Source organism: Oncorhynchus nerka, linkage group LG20 (assembly GCF_034236695.1).
Source record: "Oncorhynchus nerka isolate Pitt River linkage group LG20, Oner_Uvic_2.0, whole genome shotgun sequence".
NCBI lineage: Eukaryota > Metazoa > Chordata > Actinopteri > Salmoniformes > Salmonidae > Oncorhynchus > Oncorhynchus nerka.
In genome coordinates this window covers 10,983,438-11,003,758 of record NC_088415.1, presented here as the reverse complement: position 1 = coordinate 11,003,758, position 20,321 = coordinate 10,983,438, and the positions used below count along the sequence as shown (strand labels likewise).

Sequence of the window (20,321 nt, the reverse complement as noted above, 5' to 3'; positions counted from 1 at the left end):
AGACAGGGACAGAGAAGACAGGGGCAGAGAAGACAGGGACAGAGAAGACAGGGGCAGAGAAGACAGGGGCAGAGAAGACAGGGGCAAAACATATTCCTTTCATCTTCTGCCTGAATCACTGGTCATTTTAATAATGCAACGCTGAGCCAATTGTGCGCCGCCCTATGGGACTCCCAATCACAGCCAGTTGTGATACAGCCTGGAATCGAACCAGGGTGTCTGTAGTGATGCCTCTAGCACTGAGATGCAGTGCCTTAGACCTGTGTGCCACTCTGGAGCCCAAAGATAATGAAAGAGGACAACAGTCCAAGAACAGTAAAAGCCTGTGATGGTCACTAACATCTCAGCATGTGGAAATGCATTTGCCCTTGTAAATGAGAACCACTTTTCTCAATACAATATCAGATGCCTTCCGAAACACTACACCAATACTTGTAATGAAGCTTGATGAAATAGCACGCCTTGGCCAACTATCATTGCATGGTACAGATAATTATACATTCAGTATAATATTATAAAACGGGTATTTTTGGTCCTTACTGTACTATGGTCCTAACTGTATTATGGTCCTTACTGTACTATGGTCCTTACTGTATTATGGTCCTTACTGTATTATGGTCCTTACTGTACTATGGTCCTTACTGTATTATGGTCCTTACTGTATTATGGGCCTTACTGTATTATGGTACTGTATTATGGTCCTTACTGTATTATGGTCCTTACTGTACTATGGTCCTTACTGTATTATGGTCCTTACTGTATTATGGTCCTTACTGTATTATGGTACTGTATTATGTCCTTACTGTATTATGGTCCTTACTGTACTATGGTCCTTACTGTATTATGTCCTTACTGTACTATGGTCCTTACTGTATTATGTCCTTACTGTATTATGTCCTTACTGTACTATGGTCCTTACTGTATTATGGTCCTTACTGTATTATGGTCCTTACTGTATTATGGTACTGTATTATGGTCCTTACTGTATTATGGTCCTTACTGTATTATGGTCCTTACTGTATTATGGTCCTTGCTGTATTATGGTCCTTACTGTACTATGGTCCTTACTGTATTATGGTCCTTACTGTATTATGGTCCTTACTGTACTATGGTCCTTACTGTATTATGGTCCTTACTGTATTATGGTCCTTGCTGTATTATGGTCCTTACTGTATTATGGTCCTTACTGTATTATGGTCCTTACTGTACTATGGTCCTTACTGTATTATGGTCCTTACTGTATTATGGTCCTTACTGTATTATGGTCCTTACTGTATTATGGTCCTTGCTGTATTATGGTCCTTACTGTACTATGGTCCTTACTGTATTATGGTCCTTACTGTATTATGGTCCTTACTGTACTATGGTCCTTACTGTATTATGGTCCTTACTGTATTATGGTCCTTGCTGTATTATGGTCCTTACTGTATTATGGTCCTTGCTGTATTATGGTCCTTACTGTACTATGGTCCTTACTGTATTATGGTCCTTACTGTATTATGGTCCTTACTGTATTATGGTCCTTACTGTATTATGGTCCTTACTGTACTATGGTCCTTACTGTATTATGGTCCTTACTGTATTATGGTCCTTACTGTATTATGGGCCTTACTGTACTATGGTCCTTGCTGTACTATGGTCCTCACTGTACTTTGGTCGTTACTGTAGTTTAGTCCTTACTGTAAATTCCCTTCGCAAGTTTCTGTGTCTGTCTCATTCCAAATTGAATGCATCTCATCGTCCCTCTTCTCAGCTGCTATTTCTGGGAGACACCTCTCCCACCTCTCCTCTGCCTCATTCCAACACACCTGCCCTGTCCTGTGACCTCACCCACGTCCTCTCCAGCTCCAGCTCAGGGGGGTTTCCCTTCCAGTGGAAGAGTCTGAACAGCGCCTGACGTACCTCCCAATTGCGAATGCCAAAGATAAGTGGGTTGATGCAGGGAGGCACCATGATGAGGATCAGGAGGGAGATGTGCAGAGTTCCAGCGGACAGCGAGGTCCCAGCCCCGGAGAGGGCGGTCATCATGGCCCCTGTGCCCTCCAGCTCCCACAGAGCATCCGAGGTGATCCTGAGGAACATAGGGAGTAGCTGCAGGAACAACATCCCACAGTAGAAAAGCACAGTGTTGCGCGCCCGAATGTTCACCGTGTTGAAGGGCACCACAGCGCTGCGGGCGTCCTGGTACATCCGTACATAGGCAAAGAAGTAGCTGAGGAGGCAGAGCAGGGTGAAGATGAAGCCCAGCAGCTTGCGGGTGATAGCCGCTGCCCTGGGGAAACCCATGTGGCGTTCCACTGTGTCAGGCTCACATATGAGTCCAGACGTTGCTGTGCCGTACTCCCCTTCCCCCTGGTGTAGCAGGGTGAAGTTAACGCAGACAACGCTGATGGACAAGACCCAGGTGAGGCCGACGGTGAGGCGCAGGCGTAGAGGGGTGAGTATGGACAGGTAGTGGATGGCATGGCACACATACAGGTATCGCTCAATGGCCATGCAGGTGATGGTGATGAGGGTGCTGAAGATGCAGACGCTGCCGGTGAAATACTGGAGGAGGCACAAGGTGTTAAAGTTCATTGTGCTTCTCTGCAGTAAGCAGTGGGTCACAAAGGGGCCCACATTGATGGTTTGCACCATGTCACTCAGAATCAAGTTCTTCAGCAGGGTGTAGCGTGGCTCCCAAGATAGGTCCTCCGAGCGTCCCAGTCCCAACAAAGTGAATCCGTTCACAGCCAAAGACAGGATTGTGAGCATCAAGAACACAAAAACCAGCACATTCACGACTGCATCAAATGGCATTATGAACAAAAAGAGGCAGCCTCCTAGGTCGAATTTGTCATCTTCCGTTCCGTTCTCAAAAGTATGAGCAACGCATGGACCCGTGGGGTTGAACACCTGAGTGGAATTCATGATGAACTTATGAGCCATGGTTGAGCCGGGCGCATGGCTTTATGCTTATCGCTTTTTTTCTCTCTCTCTCTCTCTCGCTCTCTCTCTCTCTCTCGCTCTCTCTCTCTCTCTCTCTCGTGTGCGCTCTAGAAGGGTGCTGAGACTGTGTCCACCTGTTGAATCAGCGGCTGCAGACTTCCATGTTATCTGTTGCTAAATTTGCTTCCAGTCACCATATGTTTAAATGTATATTTTATTTACACTTTATTTTGGTTATTCATTGATATTTGTTGGTATGATAATAAATAACGACAGTAAAAATAGCCAAATAGTCATCATCACCTTCATCCTCATCACCTTCATCATCCTTGTAATTGACATTGTCGACTAGTTTTCTATATAAAAAAATATATATTTAAAGTAATTGTGTAAAATAGTTTTCCTTCCAATAAATGGTAATGAAGTATGTTAAAAAGCAGCTTTTCTGTGTTGGAATGGTCGTCATAGTGAGGAGACCAAGGCGCAGCGTGGTAAGCGAATATAACTCTTTAATAAAAGAGAGAACACTGAACAGAACTAAACTAAACTTACCGTGAAGCAATATGGCAAGTAAACATAGAATAACAACCCACAAAATAACCAAGGAATATGGCTTCCTAAATATGGTTCCCAATCAGAGACAACGATAAACAGCTGCCTCTGATTGAGAACCAATCTAGGCAACCACAGACATATAAACACCTAGATTGAAAAAAAAACCTAGACAAGCAAAAACCCCTAGACAATACAAAAACCGCTAGACAATACAAAAACTAAACAAACCACCCTTGTCACATCCTGACCTAACCATATAATAAAGAAAACTAAGATAACCAAGGTCAGCGCGTGACAGTACCCCCCCCCCCCAAAGGTGCCGACTCCCGGCCGGAGACCTAAATCTATATGGAAGGGTCTGGGTGGGCATCTAATCTTGGTGGCGACTTTGGTTCTGGATGCGAGTCCTGACCCGTGGATCATCGCCGGATGCTCTGGACTGCGGATCCTCACCGTAGGCCCCGGGCTGGGGACCCTCGCTGTGTGGATTATCGCCGGATGTTCTGGCCTGGGGACCGTCGCTGGAGACCCCGGGCTGGTGCGCGTCGCTAGAGGTTCCGGACTGAGGCCCGTCGTTGGAGATTCCGGACTGGGAACCGTCGTTGGAGGTTCCGGACTGGGGCCCGGCGTTGGAGGTTCCGGACTGGGGCCCGTCGCTGGAGATTCCGGACTGTGGCCCATCGTTGGAGGTTCCGGACTGGGCACCGTCGCCGGACGCTCTGGACTGGGCACCGTCGCCGGACACTCTGGACTGGGCACCGTCGCCGGACACTCTGGACTGGGCACTGTCGCCGGACTCTCTGGACTGGGCACCGTCTCCGGACGCTCTGGACTGGGCACTGTCGCCGGACGCTCTGGACTGGGCACTGTCGCCGGACGCTCTGGACTGGGTACCGTCGCCGGACGCTCTGGACTGGGCACCGTCGCCGGACGCTCTGGACTGGGTACCGTCGCCGGACGCTCTGGACTGGGCACCGTCGCCGGACGCTCTGGACTGGGCACCGTCGCCGGACGCTCTGGACTGGGCACCGTCGCCGGACGCTCTGGACTGGGCACCGTCGCCGGACGCTCTGGACTGGGCACCGTCGCCGGACGCTCTGGACTGGGCACCGTCGCCGGACGCTCTGGACTGGGCACCGTCGCCGGATGCTCTGGACTGGGTACTGTCGCCGGACGCTCTGGACTGGGTACTGTCGCCGGACGCTCTGGACTGGGCACTGTCGCCGGACGCTCTGGACTGGGCACCGTCGCCAGACGCTCTGGACTGGGTACTGTCGCCGGACGCTCTGGACTGGGTACCGTCACCGGACACTCTGGACTGCCAAGGCGCACTGTAGGCCTGGTGTGTGGTGCCAGAACTGGTGGTTCCGGGCTGGGGATACGCACCTCAGGGCGAGTGCAAGGAGTAGGAAGAGGGCGTACTGGATCCTGGAGGCGCACTGGAGGCCTGGTGCGTGGTGCTGGTACTGGTGGTACCGGGCTGACGACACGCACCTTAGGACGAGGGCGAGGAGCAGGAACAGGGCGTACTGGACCCTGGAGGCGCACTGGAGGTCTGGAGTGTAGAGCTGACACAACCCGTCCTGGCAGGATGTTTATTTTCGCCGGGTTGTGTAGACTCACCGGAGATACAGTACGCAAAGCCGGCGTAGGATATCCTGGTCCAAAGAGGTACACTGGAGACCAGGAGCGCTGAGCCGGCATCCTCCTTCCTGGCTGGATGCCCATTCTAGCCCGGCCAATGCGAGGAGCTGGGATAGAGTGTACCAGGCTAGAAGAGCGCACTGGAGACACCGTGCGCTCCACGGCATAACACGGTGCCTGACCAGTAACACGCTCCCCACATGGCTCAGGTCTCCGGCTTGACTAATGCAATCTCCTCGTGTGCCCCCCCAAAACAAATCTTGGGGCTGCCTCTCGGGCTTGCGTGCACCCTCATATCGACGCTGTTCCTCCTGTGCTATCTCTACCTGCTTCCATGGCAGGGTCTTGTCCCCTGCCATTACTTCCTCCCAGGTCCAGGATGTCCTCCACTCCTTTTTCTCCCGGGTCCAAGATGTCCACTCCTTTTTAGCACGCTGCTTGGTCCTTTTTTGGTGGGTTGTTCTGTCACGTTCGTCATAGTGAGGAGACCAAGGCGCAGCGTGGTAAGGGAATATAACTCTTTAATAAAAGAGAGAACACTGACCAGAACTAAACTAAACTTACCGTGAAGCAATATGGCAAGTAAACATAGAATAACAACCCACAAAATAACCAAAGAATATGGCTACCTAAATATGGTTCCCAATCAGAGACAACGATAAACAGCTGCCTCTGATTGAGAACCAATCTAGGCAACCATAGACATATAAACACCTAGACTACAAAACCACTAGACATATAAAAAACCCTAGACAATACAAAAATCCCTAGACAATACAAAAACTAAACAAACCACCCTCGTCACACCCTGACCTAACCAAATAATAAAGAAAACAAAGATAACTAAGGTCAGGGCGTGACAAATGGTGAAGGTCTACCCCAATAATAGAATGGTGTGGGAGCATATCGATCATGAAAAATATTAACGTAGACCTCTGATTGGCCAGCTCATCCTCCTCAGGAGGTTGACATCATCCTCTATGAGAAAATAGCTAGCATTTTTTAAATGGTCTAATTGAGATACAAGTTTTGAGGTGTTTTTTTGAAGTGTTTTTTCTCAAATGTACGCTTTGGCCACAAATGCAAGTATAGGATGAGTCAACAACTCTATTTGGATATGAGTTAACAGAATATGAGATTTTCACTTGACAGCTACTTTAATAATGACTTAATTATATTTCATATATTTGTTTATAAATAGAAGATTGAGTATCCTAAATCACCTGTCACTCACATCTGTGGTAGCTGCGAGTATTGAATTGCTTATAGAATTACTTATTACTGTAATTATATAAATTGCACACGTGTTCGTGTGTGCTTGTGTGTGCTTGTGTGTGAGAGTGAATCGTTTTAAAGACAAGCATTCAATTGATAATGAAAATCATTATCAAAGATTCAGCTAATTTTGTAGGCCTAGTTCAGCAACATTAAGTATAAATTGGGTCATTCCACTGAGTGCCGTTTGGGTCATTCCACTGAGTGCCAACAGAGTTGATTGTAACAGGGTTGATGATTTGCTCTTGAATAGCTATAAATACCCATGTGCTTTTGTAACGGATGTGAAATGGCTAGCTAGTTAGCGGTGTTCGCACTAAATAGCGTTTCAATCGGTGACGTCACTTGCTCTGAGACCTTGAAGTAGTAGTTCCCCTTGCTCTGCAAGGGCCGCGGCTTTTGCGGAGCGATGGGTAACGATGCTTCGAGGGTGACTGTTGTTGATGTGTGCAGAGGGTCCCTGGTTCGCACCCGGGTATGGGCGAGGGGACGGTCTAAAGTTATACTGTTACACTTTGCTAGCGCTGATTGGAATATGTTTCGCGACGCCACCGATAACATAGATGAGTGAACCACCTCCGTCACCGGCTTCATTAGAAAATGTATTGGCGATGTTGTGCACGTTTGCTGTTTTCCCAATCAAAAGCCCTGGATTAACATCGAGGTTGGCACTTAACTAAAACACAGGGCTACCGCAGACAAGGCTGAGGCTACGGCAGAGGACAGGAATAAGTACAAGAAGTCCCACTACGACCTCCGCAAAGTCATCAAACGGGCAAAAGGACAATATAGAAGTAAGGTGGAATCATATTACACAGGCTCCGATGGCCACCACATGTAGCAGGGGCTACAGTCCCATTACAAAGGAAGACCCAGCTGTAATCTGCCCAACGACACCAGACGAAGACAATGCATTTTATGCACTCTTTGACAACAACATCATCGTTACAGGTGTGAGGGCCGTCACCGACTCAGAGGTTTGGGTGATCTCGCTCTCTGAGGGGCCCGGCACTGGGTCTTTAATCAGGTCAACACCCGCAAGGCCGCTGGGCCCCACAGTGTTCCAGGGCTCGTTCTCAGAGCAGAACAGCTAGCAGGCGTATTCATGGTAATGTTCAACGTCTCCTTGTCCCAGTCTGTAATCCCCACATGTTTTAAGATGACCACCATCATCACTGTCCCCAAGAACTCTAAGGCTTCATGCCACAATGACTACTGCCCTGTAGCACTCAGTTCTGTAATCATGAAGTGCTTTGAGAGGATGGTTATGGAAAACATTAACTCCATCATCCCAGACCCACTCCAATTTGCATAACGCCACAACAGATCCACAGATGACGCAATCTCAAATGCTCTCGACACTGCCCTCACCCATCGAGATAAGTTTATTTTTTATTTATTTTACCTTTAGGCAAGTCAGTTAAGAACAAATTCTTATTTTCCCCCTAGGAACAGTGGGTTAACTGCCTGTTCAGGGGCAGAACGACAGATTTGTACCTTATCAGGTCGGGGAGTTGAACTTGCAACCTTCCAGTTACTAGTCCAACTCTCTAACCACTAGGCTACCCTGCCGATGTGAGAATGCTGTTCATTCAATACAGCTCAGGGTTCAACATCATTGTCCCCTCGAAGCTCATCATCAAGCTTCAATCATCAACTGGATCCTGGACTTCCTGAAGGGCCAACCCCAGGTGGTGAGGGTAGGCAATATCACCTCCGCCACGCTGACCCTCAACACGGGGACTCCTCAGGGATACGTGCTCAGTCCCATCCTGTACTCCTTGTTCACCCAATAGCACCGCCCTCCATTGCATTGCGATACAGAGGGCGGTGCGGACAGCCCAGTACATCACTGGGGCTGAGCTCCCTGCCTTCCAGGACATCTATATCAGGCAGTGTGGTAGGTAAGCCCTGAAAATTGTTAAAGACTCCAACCACCCAAGCTAAAGACTGTTCCCTCTGCTTCCGCACGGCAAGTGGTACCGGTGCATCAAGTCTGGCCCAACAGGCTCTTGAACATCTTCTATCCCCAAGACTGATAAATAGCTAACAAAATACCTAAACGGATTATCTGAATAAACCTTGAATCTTTATTGACCTTTTGCACTCTCTCTATACACAGTCACTGGGCTTTACACAGTCACAGGGCCTTACACAGTCACAGGACCATACACACTCACAGAGCCTTACACAGTCACAGGGCCTTACACAGTCACAGGACCATACACAGTCACAGGGCCCTACACACGCACAGAGCCTTACACAGTCACAGGGCCTTACAAACTCACAGGTCCCTACAAACTCACAGGGCCCTACACACTCACAGGGCCTTACAAACTCACAGGGCCCTACAAACTCACAGGACCTTACAAACTCACAGGGCCCTACAAACTCACAGGGCCTTACACAGTCACAGGGCCTTACACAGTCACAGGGCCCTACAAACTCACAGGGCCCTACAAACTCACAGGGCCCTACAAACTCACAGGGCCCTACAAACTCACAGGGCCATACACACTCACACACACACACTCCATCATTTACATTTACATTTACATTTAAGTCATTTAGCAGACGCTCTTATCCAGAGCGACTTACAAATTGGTGCTTTCACCTTATGACATCCAGTGGAACAGCCACTTTACAATAGTGCATCTAGGTCTTTTAAGGGGAGGGGGGTGGGGGTGAGAAGGATTACTTTATCCTATCCTAGGTATTCCTTAAAGAGGTGGGGTTTCAGGTGTCTCCGGAAGGTGGTGATTGACTCCGCTGTCCTGGCGTCGTGAGGGAGTTTGTTCCACCATTGGGGGGCCAGAGCAGCGAACAGTTTTGACTGGGCTGAGCGGGAACTGTATCTTCTCACTCACACATAATATGCCCATACATTTATACTGACTCTACACACAAACACACCCACTCACATACCCACTCAGAGGAAGGCCCTAAAAATTGTCAAAGACCCCGGCCACCCCAGTCATAGACTGTTCTCTCTACTACCGCATGGCAAGCAGCACCGGAGTGCCAAGTCTAGGACAAAAAGGCTTCTCAACAGTTTTTACCCCCAAGCCATAAGACTCCTGAACAGGTAATCAAATTGTTACCCGGACTATTTGCATTGTGTCCTTCCCCCCCAACCCCTCTTTTACACTGCTGCTACTCTCTGTTTATCATATATACATAGTCACTTTAACTATACATTCATGTACATACTACCTCAATTGGGCCGACTAACCGGTGTCTGTATATAGCCTCGCTACATTTATAGCCTCGCTACTGTTATAGCCTCACTACTGTATATAGCCTCGCAACTGTTATAGCCTCACTACTGTATATAGCCTCACAACTGTTATAGCCTCACTACTGTATATAGCCCCACAACTGTTATAGCCTCACTACTGTATATAGCCTCACTACTGTATATAGCCTCTCTACTGTATATAGCCTCAATACTGTATATAGCCTGTCTACTGTATATAGCCTCTCTACTGTATATAGCCTCACTACTGTATATAGCCTCACTACTGTATATAGCCTCGCAACTGTTATAGCCTCACTACTGTATATAGCCTCGCAACTGTTATAGCCTCACTACTGTATATAGCCTCGCAACTGTTATAGCCTCACTACTGTATATAGCCTCACTACTGTATATAGCCTCGCAACTGTTATAGCCTCACTACTGTATATAGCCTCACTACTGTATATAGCCTCGCAACTGTTATAGCCTCACTACTGTATATAGCCTCACAACTGTTATAGCCTCACTACTGTATATAGCCTCACTACTGTATATAGCCTGTCTACTGTTTATAGCCTCACTACTGTATATAGCCTCACAACTGTTATAGCCTCACTACTGTATATAGCCTCACTACTGTATATAGCCTCGCAACTGTTATAGCCTCACTACTGTATATAGCCTCACTACTGTATATAGCCTCGCAAATGTTATAGCCTCACTACTGTATATAGCCTCACAACTGTATATAGCCTCACTACTGTATATAGCCTCACAACTGTTATAGCCTCACTACTGTATATAGCGTCACTACTGTATATAGCCTCGCAACTGTTATAGCCTCACTACTGTATATAGTCTCACTACTGTATATAGCCTCACAACTGTTATAGCGTCCCTACTGTATATAGCCTCACTACTGTATATAGCCTCGCAACTGTTATAGCCTCACTACTGTATATAGCCTCGCAACTGTTATAGCCTCACTACTGTATATAGCCTCGCAACTGTATATAGCCTCACAACTTTTATAGCCTCACTACTGTATATAGCCTCACAACTGTTACAGCCTCACTACTGTATATAGCCTCGCAACTGTTATAGCCTCACTGCTGTATATAGCCTCACAACTTTTATAGCCTCACTACTGTATATAGCCTCACTACTGTATATAGCCTCACAACTGTTATAGCCTCACTACTGTATATAGCCTCACAACTGTTATAGCCTCACTACTGTATATAGCCTCACTACTGTATATAGCCTCGCAAATGTTATAGCCTCACTACTGTATATAGCTTGTCTACTGTTTATAGCCTCACTACTGTTATAGCCTCACTACTGTATATAGCGTCACTACTCTATATAGCCTCGCAACTGTTATAGCCTCACTACTGTATATAGCATCACTACTGTTTATAGCCTCACAACTGTTATAGCCTCACTACTGTATATAGCCTCACTACTGTATATAGCCTCGCAACTGTTATAGCCTCACTACTGTATATAGCCTCACAACTGTTATAGCCTCACTACTGTATATAGCGTCACTACTGTATATAGCCTCGCAACTGTTATAGCCTCACTACTGTATATAGCCTCACAACTGTTATAGCCTCACTACTGTATATAGCCTCGCAACTGTTATAGCCTCACTACTGTATATAGCCTCACAACTGTTATAGCCTCACTACTGTATATAGCCTCACTGCTGTATATAGCCTCGCAACTGTTATAGCCTCACTACTGTATATAGCCTCACTACTATATATAGCCTCACTACTGTATATAGCCTCACTACTATATATAGCCTCGCAACTGTTATAGCCTCACTACTGTATATAGCCTCACAACTGTTATAGCCTCACTACTGTATATAGCCTCACTACTGTATATAGCCTCGCAACTGTTATAGCCTCACTACTGTATATAGCCTGTCTACTGTTTATAGCCTCACTACTGTATATAGCCTCACAACTGTTATAGCCTCACTACTGTATATAGCCTCACTACTGTATATAGCCTCGCAACTGTTATAGCCTCACTACTGTATATAGCCTCACTACTGTATATAGCCTCGCAACTGTTATAGCCTCACTACTGTATATAGCCTCACAACTGTATATAGACTCACTACTGTATATAGCCTCACAACTGTTATAGCCTCACTACTGTATATAGCGTCACTACTGTATATAGCCTCGCAACTGTTATAGCCTCACTACTGTATATAGCCTCACTACTGTATATAGCCTCACAACTGTTATAGCGTCCCTACTGTATATAGCCTCACTACTGTATATAGCCTCGCAACTGTTATAGCCTCACTACTGTATATAGCCTCGCAACTGTTATAGCCTCACTACTGTATATAGCCTCGCAACTGTATATAGCCTCACAACTTTTATAGCCTCACTACTGTATATAGCCTCACAACTGTTACAGCCTCACTACTGTATATAGCCTCGCAACTGTTATAGCCTCACTACTGTATATAGCCTCACAACTTTTATAGCCTCACTACTGTATATAGCCTCACTACTGTATATAGCCTCACAACTGTTATAGCCTCACTACTGTATATAGCCTCACAACTGTTATAGCGTCCCTACTGTATATAGCCTCACTACTGTATATAGCCTCGCAACTGTTATAGCCTCACTACTGTATATAGCCTCGCAACTGTTATAAGCTCACTACTGTATATAGCCTCGCAACTGTATATAGCCTCACAACTTTTATAGCCTCACTACTGTATATAGCCTCACAACTGTTACAGCCTCACTACTGTATATAGCCTCGCAACTGTTATAGCCTCACTACTGTATATAGCCTCACAACTTTTATAGCCTCACTACTGTATATAGCCTCACTACTGTATATAGCCTCACAACTGTTATAGCCTCACTACTGTATATAGCCTCACAACTGTTATAGCCTCACTACTGTATATAGCCTCACTACTGTATATAGCCTCGCAACTGTTATAGCCTCACTACTGTATATAGCTTGTCTACTGTTTATAGCCTCACTACTGTTATAGCCTCACTACTGTATATAGCGTCACTACTGTATATAGCCTCGCAACTGTTATAGCCTCACTACTGTATATAGCATCACTACTGTTTATAGCCTCACAACTGTTATAGCCTCACTACTGTATATAGCCTCACTACTGTATATAGCCTCACAACTGTTATAGCGTCACTACTTTATATAGCCTCACTACTGTATATAGCCTCGCAACTGTTATAGCCTCACTACTGTATATAGCCTCGCAACTGTTATAGCCTCACTACTGTATATAGCCTCGCAACTGTTATAGCCTCACTACTGTATATAGCCTCACAACTTTTATAGCCTCACTACTGTATATAGCCTCACAACTGTTATAGCCTCACTACTGTATATAGCCTCGCAACTGTTATAGCCTCACTACTGTATTTAGCCTCACAACTTTTATAGCCTCACTACTGTATATAGCCTCACAACTGTTATAGCCTCACTACTGTATATAGCCTCACTACTGTATATAGCCTCACAACTGTTATAGCCTCACTACTGTATATAGCCTGTCTACTGTTTATAGCCTCACTACTGTATATAGCCTCACAACTGTTATAGCCTCACTACTGTATATAGCCTCACTACTGTATATAGCCTCGCAACTGTTATAGCCTCACTACTGTATATAGCTTGTCTACTGTTTATAGCCTCACTACTGTTATAGCCTCACTACTGTATATAGCGTCACTACTGTATATAGCCTCGCAACTGTTATAGCCTCACTACTGTATATAGCATCACTACTGTTTATAGCCTCACAACTGTTATAGCCTCACTACTGTATATAGCCTCACTACTGTATATAGCCTCACAACTGTTATAGCGTCACTACTTTATATAGCCTCACTACTGTATATAGCCTCGCAACTGTTATAGCCTCACTACTGTATATAGCCTAAAAACTGTTATAGCCTCACTACTGTATATAGCCTCACAAACTGTTATAGCCTCACTACTGTATATAGCCTCACAACTTTTATAGCCTCACTACTGTATATAGCCTCACAACTGTTATAGCCTCACTACTGTATATAGCCTCGCAACTGTTATAGCCTCACTACTGTATTTAGCCTCACAACTTTTATAGCCTCACTACTGTATATAGCCTCACAACTGTTATAGCCTCACTACTGTATATAGCCTGTCTACTGTTTATAGCCTCACTACTGTATATAGCCTCACAACTGTTATAGCCTCACTACTGTATATAGCCTCACTACTGTATATAGCCTCGCAACTGTTATAGCCTCACTACTGTATATAGCCTCACTACTGTATATAGCCTCGCAACTGTTATAGCCTCACTACTGTATATAGCCTCACAACTTTTATAGCCTCACTACTGTATATAGCCTCACAACTGTTATAGCCTCACTACTGTATATAGCCTCACTACTGTATATAGCCTCGCAACTGTTATAGCCTCACTACTGTATATAGCCTGTCTACTGTTTATAGCCTCACTACTGTATATAGCCTCACAACTTTTATAGCCTCACTACTGTATATAGCCTGTCTACTGTTTATAGCCTCACTACTGTATATAGCCTCACAACTGTTATAGCCTCACTACTGTATATAGCCTCACTACTGTATATAGGCTCGCAACTGTTATAGCCTCACTACTGTATATAGCCTCGCAACTGTTATAGGCTCACTACTGTATATAGCCTCACAACTGTTATAGCCTCACTACTGTATATAGCCTGTCTACTGTATATAGCCTCGCAACTGTTATAGCCTCACTACTGTATATAGCCTGTCTACTGTTTGAGCCTCACTACTGTATATAGCCTGTCTACTGTATATAGCCTCTCTACTGTATATAGCCTCTCTACTGTATATAGCCTCACTACTGTTTATAGCCTCTCTACTGTATATATTCTCACTACTGTATATAGCCTCGCAACTGTTATAGCCTCACTACTGTATATAGCCTCACTACTGTATATAGCCTCGCAACTGTTATAGCTTCACTACTGTATATAGCCTCGCAACTGTATATAGCCTCACAACTGTTACAGCCTCACTACTGTATATAGCCTGTCTACTGTATATAGCCTCGCAACTGTTATAGCCTCACTACTGTATATAGCCTCACTACTGTATATAGCCTCACACCTGTTATAGTGTCACTACTGTATATAGCCTCACTACTGTATATAGCCTCGCAACTGTTATAGGCTCACTACTGTATATAGCCTCGCAACTGTTATAGCCTCACTACTGTATATCTCCTCATGGCTGTTATAGCCTCACTACTGTCTATAGCCTCATGCTTTTATAGCCTCACTACTGTATATAGCCTCACTACTGTATATAGCCTCACTACTGTATATAGCCTCGCAACTGTTATAGCCTCACTACTGTATATAGCCTCACAACTTTTACAGCCTCACTACTGTATATAGCCTCACAACTGTTATAGCCTCACTACTGTATATAGCCTCACTACTGTATATAGCCTCGCAACTGTTATAGCCTCACTACTGTATATAGCCTCACTACTGTATATAGCCTCGCAACTGTTATAGCCTCACTACTGTATATAGCCTCACTACTGTATATAGCCTCGCAAATGTTATAGCCTCACTACTGTATATAGCCTCACAACTGTATATAGCCTCACTACTGTATATAGCCTCACAACTGTTATAGCCTCACTACTGTATATAGCGTCACTACTGTATATAGCCTCGCAACTGTTATAGCCTCACTACTGTATATAGCCTCACTACTGTATATAGCCTCACAACTGTTATAGCGTCCCTACTGTATATAGCCTCACTAATGTATATAGCCTCGCAACTGTTATAGCCTCACTACTGTATATAGCCTCGCAACTGTTATAGCCTCACTACTGTATATAGCCTCGCAACTGTATATAGCCTCATAACTTTTATAGCCTCACTACTGTATATAGCCTCACAACTGTTACAGCCTCACTACTGTATATAGCCTCGCAACTGTTATAGCCTCACTGCTGTATATAGCCTCACAACTTTTATAGCCTCACTACTGTATATAGCCTCACTACTGTATATAGCCTCACAACTGTTATAGCCTCACTACTGTATATAGCCTCACAACTGTTATAGCCTCACTACTGTATATAGCCTCACTACTGTATATAGCCTCGCAAATGTTATAGCCTCACTACTGTATATAGCTTGTCTACTGTTTATAGCCTCACTACTGTTATAGCCTCACTACTGTATATAGTCACTACTCTATATAGCCTCGCAACTGTTATAGCCTCACTACTGTATATAGCATCACTACTGTTTATAGCCTCACAACTGTTATAGCCTCACTACTGTATATAGCCTCACTACTGTATATAGCCTCGCAACTGTTATAGCCTCACTACTGTATATAGCCTCACAACTGTTATAGCCTCACTACTGTATATAGCGTCACTACTGTATATAGCCTCGCAACTGTTATAGCCTCACTACTGTATATAGCCTCACAACTGTTATAGCCTCACTACTGTATATAGCCTCGCAACTGTTATAGCCTCACAACTGTATATAGCCTCACAACTTTTATAGCCTCACTACTGTATATAGCCTCACAACTGTTATAGCCTCACTACTGTATATAGCCTCACTGCTGTATATAGCCTCGCAACTGTTATAGCCTCACTACTGTATATAGCCTCACTACTATATATAGCCTCACTACTGTATATAGCCTCACTACTATATATAGCCTCGCAACTGTTATAGCCTCACTACTGTATATAGCCTCACAACTGTTATAGCCTCACTACTGTATATAGCCTCACTACTGTATATAGCCTCGCAACTGTTATAGCCTCACTACTGTATATAGCCTGTCTACTGTTTATAGCCTCACTACTGTATATAGCCTCACAACTGTTATAGCCTCACTACTGTATATAGCCTCACTACTGTATATAGCCTCGCAACTGTTATAGCCTCACTACTGTATATAGCCTCACTACTGTATATAGCCTCGCAACTGTTATAGCCTCACTACTGTATATAGCCTCACAACTGTATATAGCCTCACTACTGTATATAGCCTCACAACTGTTATAGCCTCACTACTGTATATAGCGTCACTACTGTATATAGCCTCGCAACTGTTATAGCCTCACTACTGTATATAGCCTCACTACTGTATATAGCCTCACAACTGTTATAGCGTCCCTACTGTATATAGCCTCACTACTGTATATAGCCTCGCAACTGTTATAGCCTCACTACTGTATATAGCCTCGCAACTGTTATAGCCTCACTACTGTATATAGCCTCACTGCTGTATATAGCCTCACAACTTTTATAGCCTCACTACTGTATATAGCCTCACAACTGTTACAGCCTCACTACTGTATATAGCCTCGCAACTGTTATAGCCTCACTACTGTATATAGCCTCACAACTTTTATAGCCTCACTACTGTATATAGCCTCACTACTGTATATAGCCTCACAACTGTTATAGCCTCACTACTGTATATAGCCTCACAACTGTTATAGCGTCCCTACTGTATATAGCCTCACTACTGTATATAGCCTCGCAACTGTTATAGCCTCACTACTGTATATAGCCTCGCAACTGTTATAAGCTCACTACTGTATATAGCCTCGCAACTGTATATAGCCTCACAACTTTTATAGCCTCACTACTGTATATAGCCTCACAACTGTTACAGCCTCACTACTGTATATAGTCTCGCAACTGTTATAGCCTCACAACTTTTATAGCCTCACTACTGTATATAGCCTCACAACTGTTACAGCCTCACTACTGTATATAGCCTCACAACTTTTATAGCCTCACTACTGTATATAGCCTCACTACTGTATATAGCCTCACAACTGTTATAGCCTCACTACTGTATATAGCCTGTCTACTGTTTATAGCCTCACTACTGTATATAGCCTCACAACTGTTATAGCCTCACTACTGTATATAGCCTCACTACTGTATATAGGCTCGCAACTGTTATAGCCTCACTACTGTATATAGCCTCGCAACTGTTATAGGCTCACTACTGTATATAGCCTCACAACTGTTATAGCCTCACTACTGTATATAGCCTGTCTACTGTATATAGCCTCGCAACTGTTATAGCCTCACTACTGTATATAGCCTGTCTACTGTTTGAGCCTCACTACTGTATATAGCCTCACTACTGTATATAGCCTCTCTACTGTATATAGCCTCACTACTGTATATAGCCTGTCTACTGTTTATAGCCTCTCTACTGTATATATTCTCACTACTGTATATAGCCTCGCAACTGTTATAGCCTCACTACTGTATATAGCCTCACTACTGTATATAGCCTCGCAACTGTTATAGCTTCACTACTGTTATGGCCTCACTAACTGTATATAGCCTCACAACTGTTACAGCCTCACTACTGTATATAGCCTGTCTACTGTATATAGCCTCGCAACTGTTATAGCCTCACTACTGTATATAGCCTCACTACTGTATATAGCCTCACACCTGTTATAGTGTCACTACTGTATATAGCCTCACTACTGTATATAGCCTCGCAACTGTTATAGCCTCACTACTGTATATAGCCTCGCAACTGTTATAGGCTCACTACTGTATATAGCCTCACAACTGTTATAGCCTCACTACTGTATATAGCCTCTACTGTATATAGCCTCACTACTGTTATAGCCTCACTACTGTATATAGCCTCACTACTGTTTGAGCCTCACTACTGTATATAGCCTCACTACTGTTATGCCTCTCTACTGTATATAGCCTCACTACTGTATATAGCCTGTCTACTGTTTATAGCCTCTCTACTGTATATATTCTCACTACTGTATATAGCCTCGCAACTGTTATAGCCTCACTACTGTATATAGCCTCACTACTGTATATAGCCTCGCAACTGTTATAGCTTCACTACTGTATATAGCCTCGCAACTGTATATAGCCTCACAACTGTTACAGCCTCACTACTGTATATAGCCTGTCTACTGTATATAGCCTCGCAACTGTTATAGCCTCACTACTGTATATAGCCTCACTACTGTATATAGCCTCACACCTGTTATAGTGTCACTACTGTATATAGCCTCACTACTGTATATAGCCTCGCAACTGTTATAGGCTCACTACTGTATATAGCCTCGCAACTGTTATAGCCTCACTACTGTATATAGCCTCGCAACTGTTATAGCCTCACTACTGTCTATAGCCTCGCAACTTTTATAGCCTCACTACTGTATATAGCCTCACTACTGTATATAGCCTCACTACTGTATATAGCCTCGCAACTGTTATAGCCTCACTACTGTATATAGCCTCTCAACTTTTACAGCCTCACTACTGTATATAGCCTCACAACTGTTATAGCCTCACTACTGTATATAGCCTCACTACTGTATATAGCCTCGCAACTGTTATAGCCTCACTACTGTATATAGCCTGTCTACTGTTTATAGCCTCACTACTGTATATAGCCTCACAACTGTTATAGCCTCACTACTGTATATAGCCTCACTACTGTTATAGCCTCACTACTGTATATAGCCTCACTACTGTATATAGCCTCACACCTGTTATAGTGTCACTACTGTATATAGCCTCACTACTGTATATAGCCTCGCAACTGTTATAGGCTCACTACTGTATATAGCCTCAACTGTTATAGCCTCACTACTGTATATAGCCTCACTGCTTTTATAGCCTCACTACTGTATATGGCCTCACAACTGTTATAGCCTCACTGCTGTATATAGCCTCACTGCTGTATATAGCCTCACTGCTGTTATAGCCTCACTACTGTATATAGCCTCACTACTGTATATAGCCTCACTACTGTTATAGCCTCACTACTGTTATATAGCCTCACTTTCTGTTATAGCCTCACTACTGTATAGCCTCACAACTGTTATAGCCTCACTACTGTATGTAGCCTCACTACTGTATATAGCCTCACTACTGTTATAGCCTCACTACTGTTATAGCCTCACTACTGTTTATAGCCTCACTACTGTTATAGCCTCACAACTGTTATAGCCTCACTACTGTATATAGCCTCACTACTGTATATAGCCTCACTGCTGTTATAGCCTCACTACTGTATATAGCCTCACTACTGTATATAGCCTCACTACTGTTATAGCCTCACTACTGTATATAGCCTCACAACTGTATATAGCCTCACTACTGTATATAGCCTCACAACTGTTATAGCCTCACTACTGTATATAGCCTCACTACTGTATATGGCCTCACTGCTGTTATGCCTCACTACTGTATATAGCCTCACTACTGTATATAGCCTCACTGCTGTTATAGCGTCCTACTGTATATAGCCTCACTACTGTTATAACCTCACTATGTTATAGCCTCACTACTGTATATAGCCTCACTAACTGTTATAGCCTCACTACTGTATATAGCCTCACTGCTGTATATGGCCTCACTGCTGTTATAGCCTCACTACTGTATATAGCCTCACTACTGTTATAGCCTCACTACTGTATATAGCCTCACTGCTGTTATGGCCTCACTACTGTATATAGCCTCACTGCTGTTATAGCCTCACTACTGTATATAGCCTCACTACTGTATATAGCCTCACTGCTGTTATGGCCTCACTACTGTTA

At 44.3% G+C, this 20,321-nt stretch overlaps 1 protein-coding gene across 1 annotated transcript; it reads right to left on the bottom strand.

Annotated features, from left to right (window-relative positions):
* Positions 1–1,794: 1,794 nt before the first annotated feature.
* Positions 1,795–2,928, bottom strand: LOC135562766 (olfactory receptor 5AN1-like). Its single transcript, XM_065005101.1, has one exon. It carries the CDS (start codon positions 2,926–2,928, stop codon positions 1,795–1,797), a length of 1,134 nt encoding a protein of 377 aa, XP_064861173.1.
* Positions 2,929–20,321: the final 17,393 nt, after the last annotated feature.